At 42.7% G+C, this 22,289-nt stretch overlaps 2 protein-coding genes across 10 annotated transcripts in view; both read left to right on the forward strand.

The window, feature by feature from the left end:
* The window catches only part of LOC123758379 (kelch-like protein 26), a 42,461-nt gene extending 20,433 nt beyond the window's left edge, over positions 1–22,028 (forward strand). For all 9 annotated transcript variants that reach the window (XM_045742710.2, XM_045742711.2, XM_045742718.2 and 6 more), the window contains 2 exons: positions 3,097–3,342; positions 11,069–22,028. In XM_045742710.2, the coding sequence (XP_045598666.1) occupies positions 3,097–3,342; positions 11,069–12,457 (1,635 nt within the window). In that variant the 3' untranslated portion in view covers positions 12,458–22,028. The remainder of the gene's footprint in view (positions 1–3,096; positions 3,343–11,068) is intronic.
* The window catches only part of LOC123758377 (uncharacterized), a 56,068-nt gene continuing 45,156 nt past the window's right edge, over positions 11,378–22,289 (forward strand). Inside the window, exon 1 of the mRNA XM_069323017.1 lies at positions 11,378–11,515. The gene's annotated coding sequence lies outside the window, so the exon portion shown is untranslated. The remainder of the gene's footprint in view (positions 11,516–22,289) is intronic.

The following is a 22,289-nucleotide window of genomic DNA, read 5'->3' on the forward strand; positions in this document are numbered from 1 at the left end:
CCCTAATGCCATCTCTACAGGGACCATTGCTGGTGGATTCAGCAACTTAACTGCAGGCCAAGTTTACTGGAGCCATGGCCATCCTAAAAGGCATGTTTTCTCAAGAGAACATAATAAACAACTGATAATTGAAGGCAATTGCAGTATGTGAGAGGCAGGGTAATGGGCAATGCAAACACATAGGCGTGAGTTTTATGGAGAGAGAATACTCTTCATAAACTGTGGTGCTGCCAACAGATAACAAAATTAGCCAATGTTGACAAGGAAGGGTTGGCGAGTGAACCTACAGCCTGAAATAGCTGAGCAGCCTGAACTAATGAAGGAAATTAAAACATTAAGCCAACCAAAACTGACCAACTAGCCAATCATTGACAGAAATGGCAGAGGAAGCTGGCTGATATGTAGAGCAAACTTTGAAGAGGAGACATTTGTAAACATCCTCATAAAACAGCAGGGGGATCAGTATTGGCTATACAGTACTGTATATTAAAGCCTAGTCCTGTAGAGTGACTGCAGTCCAATTGGCAGCTAGTCCGGAGCTGAAGTTGGGCACCAGTAAATGGCACACACACCTGCAGGTGAAAAGATCCCAGAACAACAAAGCACATGCTTAAAACTGCAAACTGGAGAGTCTAGTACAAAATCAGAAGGGTAAGTCCCATCAGCCTAGCTGAAGAAAACAAATTCCTACAGAGATAAGGGACTTTTGTCAGTAGCAGGGGAAAGTGTCTTGGGGAATGAAATGCAGAACTCTCGACCTCAAGCCCTTGGCAAGGGAGGGTAAAACAGACATAGATCATGAAAAATCATGTGTGTAGTCCTCAGCTAAAGTGCAAGGGGGCCCCAAACACACGCACAAGCAGGGCCAGCACAATAGGCAGGTATTGAATGCGCACAAAAGCACCCATCAAGGGGCTTGTATGTGAAAATGAAATCTTGGTCTACCCAGAAGCGAGGTGGCTCAAGAGTAGTCAGCACACAGATGTGGTAGGCTGTGATCCCTCAGTAGCAGGTATTCCTTGTGGGGCATAGATTAAATGTAAGCAGACCCTAGGGGAAGATAACCATAGTCATGGGAGGAGCAGAATAGAAGGCTAGGACACATGTAGTTTAGGTGACATGAACACAATCATGAAACATAAGTTAAAATAAACACAGTTATGACCTCCAGCAGAACAAATGTTCCAGTTAAAGTCAACATCACATAGCAAAGTAGGATGCTGGTGACTGGACCTCCAAAAACCAACATGTGACTCTGTGACACCAGGCAGAAGTATGTTGTGGGGGGAAGGAGGATGGGCCAGGCTGGCCAAGACCTCGGGTGATCCGGGATGCCATCTAGTGGCAATCGAATGCATCACAGTTAGGGGTAGTTATGCTGCAGCAATGATCATTTACTTTATTTATGAGGGGGTGCATATATACCAAAACATAAGGGGTGCCTAATTTCCTTCAAGCATTTGTTGCATGATCTGCTGTCTGGTGATTCTTTTTTTCCCAAAGTTTTGTGGATGGTCTCAAATCACCTAATCCCCCTTCCCTTATAGTGAGTCACATTCACTATAAGGGAAGGGGGGATAAGGCGATCTCCCAAGAGGCGATGCATAGATGTCGGAAGCCTATTGTGTGGGCCAAGGTTTAGTGATAATAGGGGTAAGCTCAGGAAGCTATTAAATAAATCCAATAAATAAGGGCGAATATAGAAAGGTAAGAATTATAGAGGTGCTTATTAAGTGTGTGTAGTATGCAAAGTATATGACAAAAATTGTGATAGTATGGTAAGGTAATTATGAGAAAAGAGCAGTATAGTAGTATGACTATATAGCACTACCATAGTGATCGGAAGACAGCACTAGAAATGACTTGGTAAAAGAAGAAGTTGGGTTCTATGTAAATCGGGTACAGTAGTTGATTGAGGTCACTAGACTAGTGAAGAATGCTTGTGAGAGATTGTAGGGCTTATAGGGTGCACACATATAGTTTTGGAGAAAACATAAGTAAGAGAGAAGAACTCTTGGAGGGTGAAGAACATATCTGTAGTTAGAACATGTCTGTAGTTGGAGTTAGGTTGCTAAATGCTGTGATATTTACAGGTGTTTAATGTCCATGGGTATTCTGTGTGCTTACCTATCAGTGATTATGGGGAAGTGAGATCTAGCTCTTTATGCCCTGCCTCCGAACTCCATTTATATATAATGCGTTAATTACCTCTCAACATTAACATTTTATATTTTTTCTTAGAGTTGTGGATGACATTGGCTTTAACCTCTTTTTTCAATGCATTCTACTTGCCGACCACCTGTACCGAGAATGAGAGTTTCACATTTCTTTGCCTCAGTTGTGTACTCACCTAGTTGTACTCACCTAGTAGTGCTTGCGGGGGTTGAGCTCTGGCTCTTTGGTCCTGCCTCTCAACTGTCGATCAACTGGTGTACAGATTCCTGAGCCTACTGAGCTCTATCATCTCTACATTTGAAACTGTGTATGGAGTCAGCCTCTATTACATCACTGCCTAATGCATTCTATCTGTTAACTACTCTGACACTGAAAAAGTTCTTTCTAACATCCCTGTGGCTCATTTGGGTACTCAGTTTCCACTTGTGTCCCCCTTGTTCGCATACCACCTGTGTTAAACAGTTTATCTTTATTTATGTGTATCTGGCTTCCACTGATATCTCCTTTTCCTACCTTCTTTTAAATTTAAATAGACTTCCATTCTCTACCTTATCTGTTCTCCTCAAAGTCCTGTATATAGTTATCCTCTATTTCTTCCCTCCTCTAAGGTTGTGATGGAGAGTTCTCTCAACCTGTCCTCATAGCTGAAGCCTCTCAGTTCTGGTACTAATTGAGTTGCAAACCTCTGAACTTCCTCAAGTTTCTGTTTATGCTTCACAAGGAGTAGGTTACATAATGGTGTTGCATACTCAAGTAATGTTCTTACATAGGCAGTGTGTATACTGTATATGGATGGGGAAATACAGAAGGTTACAGTAAGAATACTGTATTAGAAAGGGATTTAGTGTTTATTTATGTATTTATTTAGATTGTACAGTACTGTATATATATTATAATTATGACTTGCCAACATTGTTACAGGCTCATCGGGTTGTCCTAGCATCTTGCAGTGATTATTTCCGTGCCATGTTCACGGATGAAATGCGAGAACGCTGCCAATCCGAAATCTGTTTGAACGGTGTGAGTGCTGCTGGGTTGCAGTGCTTGCTGGAGTATGCGTACACCAGCCGTCTCTCTCTCAACCTGGCAAACATCCAGGATGTTCTGGCAGCAGCGGCCCATGTTCAGGTGCTCACCGTTGTTGAGGCTTGCTCCAATTATCTCCAGGTATGAATGGGGTTATGGTATAGTACTGTGTAGTGTTGAGGATAAAACAAATAATAACTTATGTTTATTCAACTGACTGTTACTGTCCCCCGTGTTGTATCTGTTGCTTTCATTCACACATCAGAGATAGAACATGTACAGTATTCATATTTTAACATCAAATACAGGTACTGTACATTGTATTTCTAAGATATTAGAAATACAATGAAATAGAAATATTAGTATTAGATATACTATTTCTAAGATGTTCCTACCCTTTCAGCGTTCTTAGTTGCTGAGGATTTGCACGCCTGTGGGCTTTTGGCTTCGGTCTTGCCCTTCTTTTCCCTTTTCGACCTGTCTTTCACCTGGCTTGTGGAGGCATTGAGTGCGGGCCTTCGTCTGGTGTGCTGGCCTCGGCGGCTTGGGCGTCGACCGTGCTGTTGGGGTGTGTCTGTTCTTCTTGCCTTGCGTGCCATCAGGCTGTGCTCGCTCTTTCTTTGGAATCCGCTTGGGTCCTGGCTCTTAGGTTTTTGTTGCTGTTTTGTCAGTTGCTGTTTGCGGAGTCTGCTGTCACGCAGTTTCTGCAGGCTTCTTCGTTTAGTTGTCGTCCTATGTCAGGCTTGTTGGTTCTCTGAAGGGGCCGTTCTCGGCCTTCTTGGAAGGATCGGCGCCAGGGCTCGGGGTTCTGCTGGTCCAGGTGTGCCTTTGGTGCCAGCTTTTCAGCTGATGTTGCCTTCGGAGCCGGCGTCATCTAGTTGGCACATTGATCGTTCTGTTCGTCAGTCAGCTATTAAGGGCCGATTTCCCTGTAAGGGAAATCAGCCCTTTTGTGGTTCGCCCTGTTGACGAGGCAATGGGGCGAGGCTCACTCTGTTTGCTCACGCTTGGTCCCATGATTTGTGGGCATTTTTGGTCGTGTCATCTAGCCTGTGGTGGCGTTGGGTGGATCCCCTTCCTTCTTCGGGGGGGTTCGGGGCTGACGGGGCAGACTTCTAACTTGCGCTTCGTCAGGTCATCTCGGAATGGGTGCTCTTGGGCGTGGTCGAAACGACTTCGTCTCTCAGATGGGTTTCTTGCCTGTTCCCAGTGCTGAAACAGGACTGCGGATCTGGGGCCACGAAAGCCTGGTGGATAGCGCGCAGGACTCGTAATTCTGTGGCTCGGGTTCGATTCCCACACGAGGCAGAAACAAATGGGCAAAGTTTCTTTCACCCTGAATGCCCCTGTTACCTAGCAGTAAATAGGTACTCAGGAGTTAGTCAGCTGTCACGGGCTGCTTCCTGGGGGTGGAGGCATGGTCGAGGACCGGGCCGCGGGGACACTAAAAAGCCCCGAAATCATCTCAAGATAACCTCAAGATCTGTGGTTCATTCTGGACATGTCCCGTCTGAACCCCTGGATTCCCTTGACCCTCCTCTCGGATGACCACTCTGTCTCAGGTCCGGCTTCTTTTGGAGCTGGGTGCCTGGATGGTGTCTCTGGACCTCAAGGACACGTATTGTCACTTTCCTTTTCATCTGGGGTTCAGGGACTGGCTAGGTTTTGTGGTGGAGCATCAGGCTTACTGCTTTTATTGCCTTCCTTTTGGCTTGAATCTGGCACTTCGCGTATTCACGCATCTTACCTGGGTTATGGTGGCCCGTGTGCATCTACTAGGGGTTCGGGTCCAGGCTTACCTCGACAACTGACTGATGTGGGCTCCCAGTCGGTCCGCTTGTCAGCTCACCAAGGGTGTGGTTCTTTCTCAGCTCATCGGGTTCCTGGTGAACTGGAGGAAGTCCCATCTGATTCCATCCCAGGTTCAAACCTGGCTGGGTCTTGTTTGGGACTCTCGGACTGCTTTCGTGTCTCTCTCTTCGGAGACGTTGCTGAGGCTACCATCCTGCCTTCGGCTGTTTCTGGGGGAAGGGGGGGCCTGGGTCACTCGGCAGTTGCTCGAGTAGTTGTGCAGGGGAGTTTGAACTTCGCCGTACTGGTCTACCCGCTGGGTTGGGTTTGGCTTTGGCGTCTGTTCTGGTTCTTCGGGAACGCCCCTTCTGCTTCTCTTGCGATCTCTGGGTTTCTACTCCGGGGGGCCTTGCATCGATTGCTGTATCGCCTGCTTCCTCTTTGGGGTTTCTGGGGTTTAGTGCCTTGGCGCCTACCCGAGTCCTCGCTCAATGTGTTTACGGATGCGTCATCTCTCGGCTGGGGCTTTGTGTCCAGAGCGCACCAGGCCAGCCAGGGACAATTGAGTCCGTCCTTCCGTCAGACTCGCAGCACAGTGCAGGAGTTCATAGCGGTTTGGCTGTCACTTCGGAGGGTTTGAGTCGCTCGGGGTTCGACCATCTGGCTCCATTCGGACTGTTCTCTGGTGGTTCTTTGTCTGAACTGCAGGGGTCCCCTTCGGTCCTTGCTTCTTTGGGGCTGGTCACTTTGAGTGGCTCGTCTGCTGGCTTCTCAGGGGTTGACTCTCTGCCTCGGTTCATTTCCCTGTCCACAGAATGTACGGTCGACATAGACTCCTTCAGTTGGATCTGCCAGACGTACGGACTCCTGTACATGGACCTCTTCGCATCGACGAGGTCTCTGTCTCCCGATCTGTGTGGCACCCTTCTCTGACTGCGAGACTTTTGCTGTGGACACCTTTCGGCCGGACTGGTTGAGGTGGGGTTACCTGTACCTCTTCTGACTCGGTTAGAGTCCTACCAAGGGAGAGTAGTCCTCGTGGCTCCTTGGTGGCTGGCCCAGCCTACCTTACCTTGAGGTTACCTTGAGGTGCTTCCGGGGCTTAGTGTCCCCGCGGCCCGGTTGTCGACCAGGCCTCCTGGTTGCTGGACTGATCAACCAGGCTGTTAGATGCGGCTGCTCGCAGCCTGACGTATGAGTCGCAGCCTGGTTGATCAGGTATCCTTTGGAGGTGCTTATCCAGTTCTCTCTTGAACACCGTGAGGGGTCGGCCAGTTATGCCCCTTATGTGTAGTGGAAGCGTATTGAACAGTCTCGGGCCTCTGATGTTGATAGAGTTCTCTCTCAGAGTACCTGTTGCACCTCTGCTTTTTAACGGGGGTATTCTGCACATCCTGCCATGCCTCCTGGTCTCATGTGATGTTATTTCTGTGTGCAGGTTTGGGACCAGCCCCTCAATTATTTTCCACGTGTAAATTATTATGTATCTCTCCCGCCTGCGCTCAAGGGAGTACAGATTTAGGCTCTTTAATCGGTCCCAGTAATTTAGATGTTTTACTGAGTGGATTCTAGCAGTAAAGGATCTCTGCACACTCTCCAGGTCAGCAATTTCTCCAGCTTTGAAAGGGGCTGTCATTGTGCAGCAGTACTCCACTCTAGAGAGCACAAGCGTTTTGAAAAGTATCATCATCGGTATAGCATCTCTAGTGTGAAAAGTTCTTGTTATCCAACCTGTCATTTTTCTTGCAGTTGTGACGGCTACTTTATTGTGTTCTTTAAAGGTAAGGTCTTCCGACATGAGTACACCCAGATCCTTTACATTGCCTTTTCGTTCTATGTTATGATTTGCCTGAGTTTTGTACGTGGTTTCTGTTTTTATATTTACAATTTTTCCATAGCGCATGAGCTGGAACTTATCCTCGTTAAACACCATATTATTTTCTGTAGCCCATAGAAAGACCTGATCTACATCTGATTGGAGGTTTGCCGTGTCCTCTATGTTGCCAACTCTCGTGAAAATCCTAGTGTCATCTGCAAAGGATGATACAGTGCTATCATCAGTGCCTAGTTTCCAGGCGCTGCTATCATCAGTGCCTAGGTTCCAGGCGCTGCTATCATCAGTGCCTAGGTTCCAGGCTCTGCTTGCTCGGTGCGTGAACCTAGGGTGTTTTCCGCAGCTTCGCCTCTTCCAGCAGGTCGGACCGGTCTGGTACACAGCTGGTTCGGTCTTCTCCACTCTTCACGTCTGATCTTTTTGTGTCGGGTTTATCACCATTTGTATGGTGATCAGGTGGCTTCGTTGATGGTCTCCTACCTGAGAGCTTCGTCTTGGCGACAATATGAAGTCTTCTGGCATTCTTTCCACCATTTTCTCTCTTCGTAGGTTGTCTTCCGTTTCTGATCAGGTTGTCTTGTCCTTTCCGTCTTGGCTTTTAAGGGCTGTCATTTAATACCTAATACTGTTGCCTCATATTGTGCAGCATTGGTGGAGCTGCTCCAGCTTGGATTTAGGGTGGATGTCACTTCTGCCCGGTTCCGTAAGCTTTCTTGTCCTTTGTTTCGCCTCCTGCCGCCCGAGTCATCCTGGTCCTTGGTCAGGGTGCTCTTCTTTCTTTCCTCTTCTCAGTTTGTGGTGGCCCCTTCAGTTCAAGATTGTTTTGCCAAGGCTCTGTTTCTGTTGGCATTGGCCTCTGGGGGTCGGGTTGGTGAGCTACATGCTCTCCTCCAGCACAGGGGTTTCTACTCTTTCAGTCCTAGTGGTCGGTTTGTCTGGTTGCAGCCTTCTCCTTTTCTGGCGAAGAATGAGATGGATGCTTTCCGGAGGGGTCCTTGGGTCATTGATGCTAGGTTGGTCAGGCCGGGGGTGCATCATGTGTTGTTTTGGTTGCGGCTCTTCACTGTCATCTACGCGCTTTGGGTTGATCCGGTTTCCCTCATTCCCTGTTCCAGGGCTTGGGTCTCCCGGGTTGTCTGCAGAGTTGTCAAGTCTAGCCAGCCTGTGGTCTATCCTCGTGCCCATGACATTAGGAAGTTTGCTGCTTTGGCTGCCGTGTTTGGCAACATGTCTTGGGCTGATATTTGGGGGCAGTGATTTTGGAGATAGAACAGGGTCCTGGTCATCTATTATTTGGTTAACGTTCATGCTCCTAGGTGTTCCTGTGTTGCTTTGGGTCGCAGGTTGTAGCCAGTTGTCTCGACTTCGCGTTGAGGAGTGTGTGGCGGCCTTTGGTTATGTAGCTCCAGGGAACCGAAGGGGCTCCCCACAGAAAAGCAGCATTGCATGTAATGAAACACCATTTTCTGGGTGAGCCCCGGAGGCTTTCTGGCACCCTCCCTCCCTCTAGTTGGCGGATTTTCGCGTTGTTTAATGCTTGGCTTCTGAAATGGAGTGCTAGGTAGCCAGTGCAGGGAGGTTCGGGGGCTCCCCCCCCCATCCCCCCCCTCTCGGGGAGGGGAGGGGAGGGTCGTGCAAGCGAGCGGCACGGCAGTGGAGTGTGAAATTTGCTTGTTTCCTTGGGATTTGGAGGGAGTTTTACCTCTTCGTTTTTATGTTGTACATTTCTTACCATGTGGGGTTTTTGTTATGCCTACATTTCTGGGTGCTTAACCCCGTTCGTTATAGATAAGGAAAACCCCCAACCACAGGAGGGGTTTTCCAGCACTTTTCCAGGGCCATTGCTCCCTGAAACCTCTCTGAGGGGGCCATGTTCTGGCCTGTGGTCCCCAGTAGGCAGAACTCCATAGACTAATGCCCCGGTCTAATATATCACATTAGCCCAATAGCTCTAGGGAGCCTCCAGGGCTCACCCAGAAATTGTCATTTCATTTCATTCAATGCCGTTTTTTTGGCTCTTGTTGTGCAACTATAACTGTTTCCTTCCTGGGGGGAAAAGTCCTCTAGTGATTAGTCCCCAGTGGCCTCCTTATCTATGATTTACACTTGCACTAGTTCTTTAGTTCTCTTCTGGGGTTACTTGTTCTTTGCCAAGTTGTATAGTGTTATAGTGCTCTCAGGGAAGTGTGTGTCAAGGTTTCTGCAGGTTGGCCTTACTGACATCATACTGTCCCTTTCTTCTCCCTCTGGTTGAGTGCTTATTTTTCCACTCCATTTACAGTACATGGTGGCCTTGCTATCTTTCCCCATTCCATGTGGGTCAGTTTTTCTTTTTAGTATGGAGATTGGTATGGTCTCGGTTTTTCCTTTGTTCACACTTTTGCAGTCGCTCTGTGTAGTGAAATGTTGCTTAGCCAGCTGCACTGTATTGTGTAATGGCTTGTTACCTCTGTTCCTTTGCAGACAGGCACACTTGTATGTATGCTGCTTGGCACTGTCCACTTGACAGACCTTTTCATCCCCCATCTGTGGTTCAGTCCCATTTTGCTCACTGCCCTTCTTTGTGTCCTGCCTCTCTTACCTCTTTATGATAGGGCCAAGTATCAAAGCTGTATTTGCTGGGTAGTCTTGTAACTCTTTTGTACTGTCTGTGATGGGCTGTCTGCCGTTTTATCTTCATCTATTGGGGCAAGGGTGTAGTCGCGCCTTTGCAGGCCCATTTTGGAGGTTTGATGTTCTTTCTCCAGGGGTCTGCTCGCGTTCCTTTCAGTAATTGACACTGCTGGAGGATTCTGCTTGTTGGCTGTGTTTCCATGGGATGGTTTAGTATTTTCTTCTGGTCTGTGCTGCCTTCTTGGGTACCTGTTTACCCATGCTGCATTTTCCAGTTCTTACTCTCCTTTGTGCTCCCCTGACATGCTTGGTTGTTAGTGGCCTTGTTTTATGTTTGTTGACATTCATAAAGTTTTCCTCCTCTGGCTGATGGTTTGTCATCCTGGGTTTTGAAGCATGTCTTGACCATGGAGCCTTTGGGCTGGGACCTTTTGCTAGTCTGCTGCCCACAGTTGGGTTCCGCATCCCCTCATGATTGTTGCCTCTTTGTCCAGGGCCATGTTTTTTGTTGGGTGGAGGCTTGTTCCTTTAATACTCTTTATGCTCTCCCAACTTGCCTCTAGGTGACCCATATGTGGCCTGCTGTCTCGCTGCTGTTTTTTGTCAATTTCCCTTCATTAAAATATTAATAAAATTGCCAGAATGTGAGAAAATACTGAATAAGGTGCACCTGGTTTAAACTGGTGGTATGCTGGAAACAAGCACTGAACTACAATGTAATAATTGGTTTATGGCAGATGTGTCCATATTTGATAGACATGTTTGATGTCCATGTTTGATGAACAATGTACATAAATACATTCCAGTTGTATACTGGAAATTTAAAGAATGGGCTAGAGGAAGGCTGTTGATAATTAGGATGCAACTCTTCAAATATGAGAAGTTTGTTCCATAACTTACAAGGAAGTTGTTGTTGAGAAGCAGTGTGACAAGAAGAAACTTGTTTTAAGAATTAGCCATGATAATTTCAGAAATATGTCGACTCTGAGATAAGATGTTATATATTTCTAGAATGATAGTGTGGAAGTAGGCTAATTAATTACAATTCGCACTGCAGTGTCACTAGATGGTCAGCTACACTCGCAATACAGTGCCACTTGAACAAATTCACAATGGCAGTGATGAGGGGTTCGAACCTACGTCCAGGACGATCCCAGATGCGTCTTGGTCGATTGCGCTACGACATGGTCAAAAGAATTGCAACCGGGAGTGCTACTGCCCTCGCACGGATCCCAGATTTGTTCATTTGATGTATCACGCTATTGGGATTTCTGTGTGTATACAGTGCCACTTGTTTCCTCTTCTGATTACAGTACTACTGGATGGACCTCTCAATGCTTTGAAGTCTCCGGGCAGAGGAAGGTTGCACTTCTCAGAGTAGAGGAGTTTCCAGTGAAGAGAGGCATCACAGATATGAAAGAGATAGGAATAAAATGCATTATGAAGCTGGTCAAAATAAAGAGTAATTTTTGTTGTAATGTTTTTTGAAACATGAATATTAACATGTTAGCACTTTCTCACCACACTTACTATTTCAGGCAGCTTGCAGGGATGTGGATATGGGTGGAAGTATGTTGTGATGGAGAAGTTTATTAGGAAAATTAGTTAATTTTAATATTTTTGTTGCAGGCTCAGCTTGACCTGGACAACTGTGTGGATATTGCCACCATTGCAGAGACATATTCTCTTCACAGACTGAGGAAGAGGGTATATGCCTTCATGAGTTCCCACCTTCATCAGTTCAGTAAAATGTCAGATTTTCAACGGCTGACGGTGGTACAGCTGTTGCATCTTCTGTCATGTGACTATCCTGTGGATTGTAGTGAAGCACAAGTGTTGTTGACTGTTGCTGGTTGGCTTCAGCACTGCCCATCAGATCGTGCCCGGCATGCTCCTGCCCTCCTGCATGCACTTAATTTACAGGAGGTTCCTGCTTCAGTTTTGGAGCGGGCAGCATGCCTCTCCATACTAGAGGAACCTATGAGAGCTGCACTACGTCGCATGGCCCTGCCTGTTTCACCAGCACCTCCAACTGGCCTTGTTAATTCAAGAGGGCTGGAATTGGCAGTAGTGAAGGTAGGCGGCTTCAGTATTGCTGGTATAACAAATGAGATTACTTACTTTTTACCTTCGGTTGGTCGTTGGCGTCACTTGACCACCATCCCGCATGTTGAACAGTGTAATTATGGTACAGCAGTGCTAAATAACCAGCTGTATGTCATTGGTGGCTGCTTCAATCAGTCACTACAGGAAAATATTCACCCGTTTGGGTTTAGATATAACCCTCAACAGAATAAGTGGAGTACCATGGCTCCAATGCAGCGTGAAAGATGCAGATTTTCCCTAAGTGTTCTTGGTGGGCAGCTGTATGCAGTAGGAGGAGCAAGCGAAGCCAGTGACGACGGTATTGCTGAAGATGAAAGTCTCTGTGAAGCTTATAACCCTGCAGCCGACACATGGACTCCTATTGCTGGCCTGCCTGGTACACGGGCACAACATGCAGCCGCTGCTCTTAATGGGTTGCTCTATGTCAGTGGTGGGTTAGAAGGTGATCAAGTTCTGGATTCTTGCCACGCATACAACCCAAGTACCGGTACGTGGGAGTCTCGTACCCCGCTCCTCACTCCGCGGGCAGATCATTACTGTGTTACATACTCCAACTGCATGTATATCTGTGGTGGATGGTATGAAGATGAAGCCACAAACACCAGAGTCTTAGTTGACACCATTGACTGCTACAACCCAATCACAGATAGCTGGTCAGTTGTAAGTCGTGTCCCCACCCCCCGTTATCATGCAGGAATTGTTGTAATAGGTTCTCAACTTTACGTAATTGGTGGATTTCATTCGGATGCTACATTTGACCGTGCAACGGGTGTAATAGAATGTTATGACTTGGATAATGGAGTATGGAATGTAGAAAATGCATATCCACAAGACATATGGGAACACGTTTGTGTTCCTTTGTATATCCCACGGTGCCGAGATGACATGGATGTTTTAGCTATATCTAAGTAATCGATTATATCAGTTGTAAAGATGGTACCATAGTTATATTTTATTATATTTTATATAAGATTATATTATGTTTCATAATTGCCTTGATGATATGCTTGTATTATGTACAATTTCAAATTTAATTTGACTTGAGTGTATATACTGTATGTGTGGGTGTGTGCGAGTATGTGCATGTCTGTGTACACGTGTACACACAATTTTTTTTTAAGAGAGAAATGTAAATTCTTTGTAGTTTCTGGAAGAGAACTTTGCTCACAGTAGCCCATCTTCATACTGTAATTTACAGTACAGTATTTCATTATAAGCATTTTTTAAACTTCTAGTGATTTTTATCACCCACTGCCCTCCCCTGAAATTTTGTGCTCGTCTACCAGTGTCTTAATTTATAAATAATTTCTGTTATTCTTTCCACACATTTTTCTGTAGTTCATAAATGTGGCCTCTTCTGCTTGATTTTGACTTGAAGGCCTCTCTTTTTTTTTTTTTTAGTGTGTAATTATAATGCCTCCTCATTTTTTCTCGTGTCTTCAAATTTGTTTATAATCAGCCAAGTGCTTTATGAACGCCTGTTATCCAAAAATGCCTGTTATCCGATTGGGGTTTGTTTGGATAAAAAAGTTTGGATAACTGGTGGGACAATCAGCAGTCTGAATAAAAATGTGCAATTAAGATGGAACAAGTTTGCCCAGTGACCGTACACAGCACCACTTGAGCAGTGTTTATATATTAATGGATGGTTCAGAAGCTTTCAACTCTGCCATGGCATTAGGTACATTAGAATAATGTACTTGTAATTTTCTTGGAGGGTAAAACGTAGTCTGCTGAGATTAACTCGTCACCCTTAATCTTCCCTTCAAACCAACACTTAACATTATCCACCACCACCTTTTCTTTCTAAACTTGAAGATTATAGTTGATGGAGCATTGTTAACAAGCAGATCAGAACATATATTGGCGAGTACAAACAAAACATTGTTGAATTTCTGCAACAAAATTGTAAATTTCTCTCCCCCCCCCCCATTTCTCTCCCCCCCCCCCCCCAGCTTTTCAGAATGACTAAGCACTTGAACACAACATGTTATCCATTCAGTCTCGGTACCGAGGGGTTCGGATAGCACATGGCTGACTGTATGTCCAAAACTCTTTAATGATTTCTCATACTCATTTAGTAATTCATATTTCTTATCTCTGGGATAAGGAGTTATTAAAAGTGCTGCACCATACTACAGCTGGTAGGTCAATACAAGTCATTTCTTTCCTCTATTTGCTATCTTAGAGTTTACAAAAATTGTAGTGGACACACACTTATCCTAATTTTTTATGTCATTTTCCTGTGATTATGTATCTTATTGCTGTACGTGTACTGCCAAGAACAATCTGTAATCCGTATATGCTGTTCACATTTCTTTTTCATGATGTTCATTTACTGTACATTGAATTCAGTGTTTGTTTTTGCTCCATTCACTTAGTTTGTCCAAGTCTAATGGAAGGTTATTCAAATTGTTTGTTCTGCTTTGCAAAACCTTTTTTTTCCTCGCCTGTGAACATGTTCCGCTCATAATTGCAGCCAAAAGTGATAATGTACTTGTTTGACACTTAACAGAGTTTTCTCTGTACAAGCCATTTTTTCTCTTATCACTGTTCTAATTTTTGCATTCCATATACAATATCTCATCACTTTAGTAATATGCTCTAAATGCTTCCTAGATTTGCTTAGTTTCCAAATTAAGTGTTGTTTGAGGAACTTTTTTTTTCAGAAGCCTTATTAAACTAAAATTACTGTAAATGCAATCCTCTTGGGTAATATTAGCGACTCTCTTGTAGAAACTACTGATTTGATATGCAGGATTTTTTTTATCTGAAGTAAAGTTCTTTACTAGTAAGCTCCTCTTCAAATCTTGTATTAACCTCCTCCTATTGACTTCAAAAACCTTCCAACTACAATTGTTAATAAAACAGGTCTGTTGATTGCTTGTGTGTGTGTGTGTTTTTATTTGTGTAAGACAGAAAGATGACGACAGATACACACATGATGAAATGATCATATGCTTTCTGGGCACAACTCATCCGAGATTCTCTCTCTCATTTTTGTGCAAAGTGTAAGTGATAAAGCATTATAGTATGTAATAGAAAGGCAGTGAGTGGAGCTAAGGTACAGAGTGTAGATAATGCAGTCCGAGCGTGTTAGAAGACTATAACACCAATGGCAGGCTGGCTGCTTATGGAAAAAGCCTGGAAATTTCATGGTGAACATTCCTGAGTAGTTTTTATACTGATGGATGGTTCAGAAGCTTCAGAAAGTGCCATGGTATTACTGTAGGTACAGTATATTAGAATACCTGGCAAAAACAGTTAGCTGATGCTACTGGTGCAAAATTGATTTGTGTAAATTTGTAGAGGAGGTGCAGAATTAGAATTATTGCCTGAGCAAATTAATAATGCTGACAAAGTTTGTTCTGGCATATGTTAAATATATAATATGGCTCATGAAGGTGAAAGTGATCTTTCTGGTGAGTTATGAGGAGAATAAACCGACTATCTCTGTTGTGCTATTTAAAAGAAGCTGGCATACACTAATGTAAATTGCTTGTAAATGGGATTAACAAAATCCATTTCAAAGGGACACTGTGTGCATCTCTTGTTATTTATATGACCTAATAAAGTGGATGGCTGTTCAGAGTGATTCTACCTGAATGGTATAATAAGAACTTTGTTCCCTTGGTGAAGGAACATCCCAAAAGTGCTGACCTCCCAGATAACAGCAAAGTTGTGTTGCTTCTAGATACTCTTAATAGCACAACACACTCGCTACAGGATGAACTCGTATATGGCATTGGTTTCTGGGGCTAGTAAGGAGTCCGTGTTGGGGCAAGGTGTCCTTCAGCCATTCCTGGGCTCTGGTTCCCTTTGTGTTTTTTTCCCCTTCAGGATGAGATCTTCCCTATCCTCTGTTGTTGTTTCAAATTTATTCCTCCTTCCTCCTTATTCCTTTATTCCTCCTTGGGTACATTTCCAAGTTTTGTTAGAATCTTCAAATGCATATTATTTCAAAAGATTTCTGCTGTCCCACCTTCCATTGTGTTCTGCTCAGCTGGATCTGTTTTCATTTCTTCTGAGAGATCAGCACTTCACTTTCTTGTTGGACCTGGCTTCTTTTTAAGTGTGGGTTGGCTTTGGCCATTTGGTTGTGATTATGCAGTGCCTGATTCATCCTGGCTTACAGACAACCCATTACTTACTTCATAGCACATGGCCTGGCTTATCTGTACCCGGACACTTAAGGCTTGCCTGTTTCGTCCAGTCCTGCCCACGGATGTGGCCATATGGTAGCTCTTTGTATGGTTGCTTTTGCTTCTGGAGTCCCAGCTGCACAGATTTAAAGGTCTCCTGTTCATTCAGTTTCTGGGATGGGATTGAGCTGTTCTCTACCCTAGGAGCCGGTCGGCTGAGCGGACAGCACGCTGGACTGTGATCCTGTGGTCTTGGGTTCGATCTCGGGCGCCGGCGAGAAACAATGGGCAGAGTTTCTTTCACCCTATGCCCCTGTTACCTAGCAGTAAATAGGTACCTGGGTGTTAGTCAACTGTCACGGGCTGCTTCCTGGGGGTGGAGGCCTGGTCGAGGACCGGGCCGCGGGGACACTGAAAGCCCCGAAATCATCTCAAGATAACCTCAAGATATACCCAGCTCCAGGGCAGTTTGGATATTTTGGCTTCAGTGCATTTTTTGTGGTCATGTTGCCTGGTGTGCAGGTTTCAGAAACTACCCAAATTGCTCGCTCCCCTTCTTTAGAAAGTAGTTACAGACTTCTTTTCGGTTCGTCTAGTATGCTGGGATGAGACGTTTACCCACGTGCTTTCTATTCGGCTTGGTCCCTTATCCTCTTGTCCACTTGTCAGTTTTTTGTCCCTTCTTTTTCCTGAGCGGGCTGTCTGTTCTGTTGTTTCAGGTGCAACCGTTTCTTCCAGCACCTCGGTTTGGATCGTTCACTGCAGGTGTCTGTCCAAGTTGCTCGGGGGGTGGATCACTGCTTTTCTGTTCTTGCTTTTATGCTTTTCACATGTAGTTTCTTCCTCTGGTCTATCACCATCTGTACAGTGTGCAGGTGCCTGAGCTCATGGTTTCCTGGCACTCATTTTGTTTTTTTCATTTCCCTATTTCAATTTCAATGGTCCTATTCTTTTTGTTTTGGTTGTTTGTTGATTGACATATTTTGTCAAATACAGTATTGCTGCTTCTTATTGTTTGGCTTTGGCAGAGCTGCTCTTGTTGGCCTTCGATATTGATACTTATTCGCGGCACCATTTCATAAGTTATCTCTTGCATTTTGTCACATCCAGCCTGCTCACTCTCCTTCTGAACCATCTTAGTCTCGGGATTGGGTGTTGCTTATTCTTTGGTTTTCTTGGTTTCTTGTTCCTCATTAGTCTGTGACTTCTTTTTGAAGGGTTTGGTTTTGTTGGCATTTGGGGAATGCATTATTTGTTGTTCTGGTTTCCAAGGCTTGTTTGTCTCAAGTCGTCTGCAGTGTCATAAACTCAAGGCAGCCTGCGGCTTACCCTCGTGCCCATGAAGTTCCAACCTGTCCTCGTACAAAGAACGTCACTTTTCGCTCATATGCATTACATAAGGCCTAAAATGCATTACATAAGGCCAAGTGGTTCGCGAAAGTGACGTACTGTCCCATTTTCTAGTTTTGGGTCCTCTGGTAGGTTAGTAGAGGACACTTTAAATTTACTATTTTTTTGATGTTGGGGAAACCTTAGGAGAACGGGCTGGATGTTCAAAGGTTTGTGGCTTTGGTTGCTGTATTCTCTAACATGTCTTGGGCCAATATCCTGGCTCAGAAGCTTTGGAGGTCTGACAGGGTATTGATGGCTTGTTCCCTGTTCTTGGTCCTCCATTGAGCTATTGTGCACACTCAGGTTTCCTGTCATGGTCTCGCCTCTTTTTGGATTTGATTTTTGCTCTCCTGCCTGGTTGAGTCCAGTTTTCCCTTTTCTATTGTTAGTTAACTCCAGGGAGCCAACGTTGGTCTGCTCCAGAAGACCAGTGTTGAATATAATGAAACGGCTCATTCTAGGGCGGGGTAGGAGGATTTCTGGATCCTTCTATCCCTACCTAGTGTATCATTTGATTTTTCTTTGACTCAGGAGTGAAGGTTGTTGACAGGGAGCAGCTTGCGTAAAGTTGCCACCTGATTGGTGGGTCAGCTGTTACTAGGGAGTGTATGACCCAACTACTGGCTGGATTGTTTGCCAAGTCATTTGCTGCACTGTTTATTTACTTTCTATGAACCTTGCGGTTGTCTGTTTTGCTTTGCTCCCTGTGCCTCGGAGAGGGAAGGCCATGTTTTGGCCTCTGGTTCCCAATTGTCCTTTAAAAGTCTTGCAAGGGCTGATGTGATTTACAGGTGAGGAGCCAGAGCCCCCACCCCCAAGAGAGGGGCATTTTATTACATTCAGTGCTGGTTTTTGGAGTGCAAGAAATTAGGAATAAAGCAACTTTCAGTTCAAGAGTGTTTTGCTAAAGCTTTTGAAAAAGCTTGGATTGATCCACCTGCACGGGGTTCATCACAGGATTACCCGAGCTCTTGAACAGCTGAGGGTGCCCCATCACCCTCAATCTCCACTTCAAACAACCCAACACCATCAACATCCATAATCTGTACCGTCTGAATAAATGCATCGTCATCAATAGAATCGACTCCAGATATCAAAACTTCTCATACTGATGAATACAATATGAAAAAAAAATCCCTTTTTTTTTTAAAGAATGCAAACCATTTTGGGGGGGGAGGGTTCACAGCAGGGTTTTAGTCCAGACTCTGGATGCTTCTCAAAAGCAGGTGGTCATCTGTATGTAATATATGAAATATTTTAATACAAAATTTAGGTTCCTGTAACCTATTAAACTGGTCATTAACTTTTAGTTAGAATAGCATATTAAGATTTTTTTAATTATTTGTAAATGTAAAAATAACCAGATTGATTAAAAAATGTGTGATGAGAGTACGTATAAGGGGTAAACATGACCAAATTATTTGATTGACGTTCTGGCATGGTGTTGAGTACAGTACTGTATTATTAAGGCATTAATTACAAGTTTACCCCCCCCCCCAGGAAAATTGGACATACAGTATTACATGTCATGAATCTGGGGAATGACATATTGGATAATGCAGAGAGAGAGGGGGGAGCCAGTTACACTCTTGATATTGCTTTAGGTAAATGTTTATTTGTGGCAGTTGGGAATTAAATACATGATACTTGAGAGTACTAGAAGGTACTAGAGATATGGCTGTTTAAACATTTTCAGACGTTTACAGTGTGAATAATATTTTGTAAATATCAAGTTTCCGTAAATTTATTTGAATATAACATTAGGATACAATATATGAAAGAGGGATTTTGTTATACTGTATTCAGTAATGTATATTGTAGAAGTTATGATTATGTAGTCATAAAAAAAACAAAAGTAGAAAATTATTTACTGATTTGGTGTTTGGACAAGAGGTAAGCATAATGTGAAAATGTGTTAGTGTTTCATAACACAGTGTTTAGAGAAAATACCAACCATATTGAATGTGTATGAATTAAATCAGTTTCAATGTGAGAACTGTACACAATATAAAAAAATTAAATATAATTGAGGCTATAGTTCTTAAAGATCATCCTCAACTTAATTTAGAATGATTACAGTACATTACATTTTGCGAATGATGCGTATTACACAATTTTGGCATTACTTAGTTGTTAAATAACTTTACATTTATTGAAATATCATTTACAGTAGGTTTCTTGCATTATATGTCAAATATTGTATTTTGTTTTAAATTACTGGTATCTCCATATTTGTCCTTGTTTCTGACTGGCTCACCAGTATTTGTAATTGTTTCTGAGAGAACTAGTTTTGCTTGTTGCTTCTAAGACTAGTATAATGATCTTACGTCATTACTGTGGAAATTGTCTTTCATGAAGTGATATAGTAGCATGTAGCTGTTGTTGTGTAAGGGTTTAATATACTAATATATTTATAAGGTAGTCTATACAGTGTGGTTGTGAAGGAGGTAATTTATAAATGACATATTTAAGCCATAAGAAAGCAGTGCTTATGTTTCTGCATTAAGGATGGTAATGCCTTCGTCGTCTGCCGCTTTTTTTTTTCCTCCAGTTTACAGAATTATAAACTCCATGGAGACGTAATGAATATATTCAAGAAGGCTGTGGTTTTGGAGCTGAAGGTGGTAATCTGTCAAATTATTGCTCTTCTGAGAAGTTGAGTCCCTCGTTATATTGCCATTCAAGCTAGAGCAACTAGCAAGTTCCTGTTCAAACATGGATTACAATTTGACAAGGATCTTTACACATCAGCGTGCAAGTCTGATGTAAAGGAATATATGTAACAATTTCTTAGATGAATCTTTGTCAAAGTTAATTGATAAATAAAGTTGTATTTTAACCATGAAGACACTGGCAATAAAACATTGTAGAATAGCTTCTAGCACCATTAAATGTTTTTGAAAGCACAAAAATTATTATTGAGCTCAAATGTACACAAGTAGCTTAATAACATTTAACCATATAATTTAGCTTAACGATGGTCAAATTCCTGTGTTTGGTCATTTTCTGAATAGGCAATAAATTTAGTAATAATTTGTCATCAAATTATTAGTGTGGACCATAGGAATTTTGAGATAACATGAGATCATTAAAGCAACACTGGTGTACACTCAGCACTGTGTCAGTGTGTATCTATCTGCATTTGAGATTCTTTGGAGGAGTTCAAAGGTGCAAAGGCTTATTAATCTCTTTAGATATCTCTTTTTTTATTACAGTATTAAGTTTGCTAGGATGTAAAACCCATAAAGTTGACTTCTGGAATACAGAAACTCTATCCTGTTTGCCTTGCTGCACTAACCATGGGTATGCATTATAGAATAATGATGCTTTTGGGATGCTTCTCAAAGTTAAGAAGCCATTTGGATGCCTCTTGAAATGTTAGTGTTTTGTATATCTTTTTGAATTATAGGATAATTATCGTTGCTATGGCCTTGTAATAAAGTATCTGTTGGTATGGCTGCTTGATTATAACTATTTAAATTGTAAATGGATGTGTGTATTTATACTAAAAAACTTTTAAAGGGAAGCTTTGGTAATTATCATCATGTAAAATTAATTGTTTTATATGAATTTTATATAGTAATGCTCGGTAAGATGTAAAACTTGGGATGTTTCTCGTTACTGTCATTAGTTACTTGAATGGCATATTACCATGGTGTAATCTACAATGGTTACATTATTCAGTTACATATAAGTAATTGGCCTCAAAGCATCTTCATGTTAATTTTTGAGCTTGCAGTGAAATCTCCAATTATGGAGCCAAGTGTGATATTTGGTAATGTATCTTAATGGCCCATTTATCATCTTATTGTTCAGTGTTAGTGATGATATTTTAATTCTTAAATATTTTAAGAAGTATTTGCATTTGTGGCAGTTTTGTTTATTAAATTGCAATTTAGCTGAAATTATAATAGTTCAGATACAGTAATATGAATGAGTAATGCATATAATATTTTAGTATCTGTTAATAATCTTATGGTATTCAAAGTTAAACAAGAAAGCTGCATGAGGAATTACAGGAGATTATGAACAAATCCACAAGAGCCGTGACGAGGATTCGAACCAACTGCATGGGGAGGGTGTTGTGTAAAACCATGGTTTGTGCCTCTGAGAGGCTGCAGGATCCAGTAAGTTCAGTAGAACTTCGGTTTCAACTCCTTTTGACCATGTTGTAGCTCAGTCGATTAAGGCAGCGTCTGGGATGCTCTCGGACGCAAGTTCGAATCCTCGTCTCGTTCCTTGTGGATTTGTTCATTTGATGCATCACGGAATTGTGATTTCTGTGTGTACAGGAGATTAAAATACAATGTACAAGCTGTTATTAAAATACATTGTTTCAGTTAGATTTTTGATACCTCTAATAAATCCTTAAAAAATAAAGAAAAGAAGATCTTCAGAAAGTGAAACTGCATAATCTAATACATATATCGGTATTATCTAATTGCTGTTGCAAGATTGTTGTGCACGAACTGAAGTACAGTACGTGGTGTGCCAGTGTGGCTTTATTGTGTTCGTCACACGTTCTCAGTGTGCATGTGTGTCGATAAGCATGGCGGAATAACTTATTAATATCTGTACTGGTCTTGCCATTGTGTTTATTTTTTTTATACTTATTTATGTACTAATGTGCACAGCTATTTGTATAAAATCTGAAAGACATTTAAGTAAGATGCAACACATTAGCTAATCAGTTTGATTAGAGTAAGTATAGCTTGAATAAATGAATGAAATAAAATTTAATGCTTAGAGAAGTAAATATTTACAACTTTGTTATTGTTGGCTGCAGTGGGATGATGTGTTTCATGTAGGAAAGACTATCTTCACTTTGGTGCAGTTTTGGCATCACTGTCCATATATATTATCTCTTGTGCATTGACAGTGCCTTTTTAGTCTCATTTGCTATGGCAATTTGTAAATTAGAGGGGAAATAAATTTTTGAAGTTTTCAAAGTGAGTTTATATTTTATTTCCTTTCTTGGTTGTGCTAAGGTTTGGGAAGTGGTGTGGCTTAAATATTTTGAATGCTACTAAACCTGTACAAGTGTGTGCTGTACCTTGTACTTGGAATTTGCTACTTCTTTATGTATACATTTTGCTCATGAATTAACATTTGATGCAAAGTTTACTAGTGTGATTAATTAGTTTTTCTGAAGTACAGTACAGTATATGGCTTCATTCTTGAACTTGTATGGGTAGATTCTTACTCTGTTT

The sequence above is a fragment of the Procambarus clarkii genome, chromosome 11, assembly GCF_040958095.1.
Source record: "Procambarus clarkii isolate CNS0578487 chromosome 11, FALCON_Pclarkii_2.0, whole genome shotgun sequence".
In the NCBI taxonomy this organism is placed as follows: Eukaryota; Metazoa; Arthropoda; class Malacostraca; order Decapoda; family Cambaridae; genus Procambarus; species Procambarus clarkii.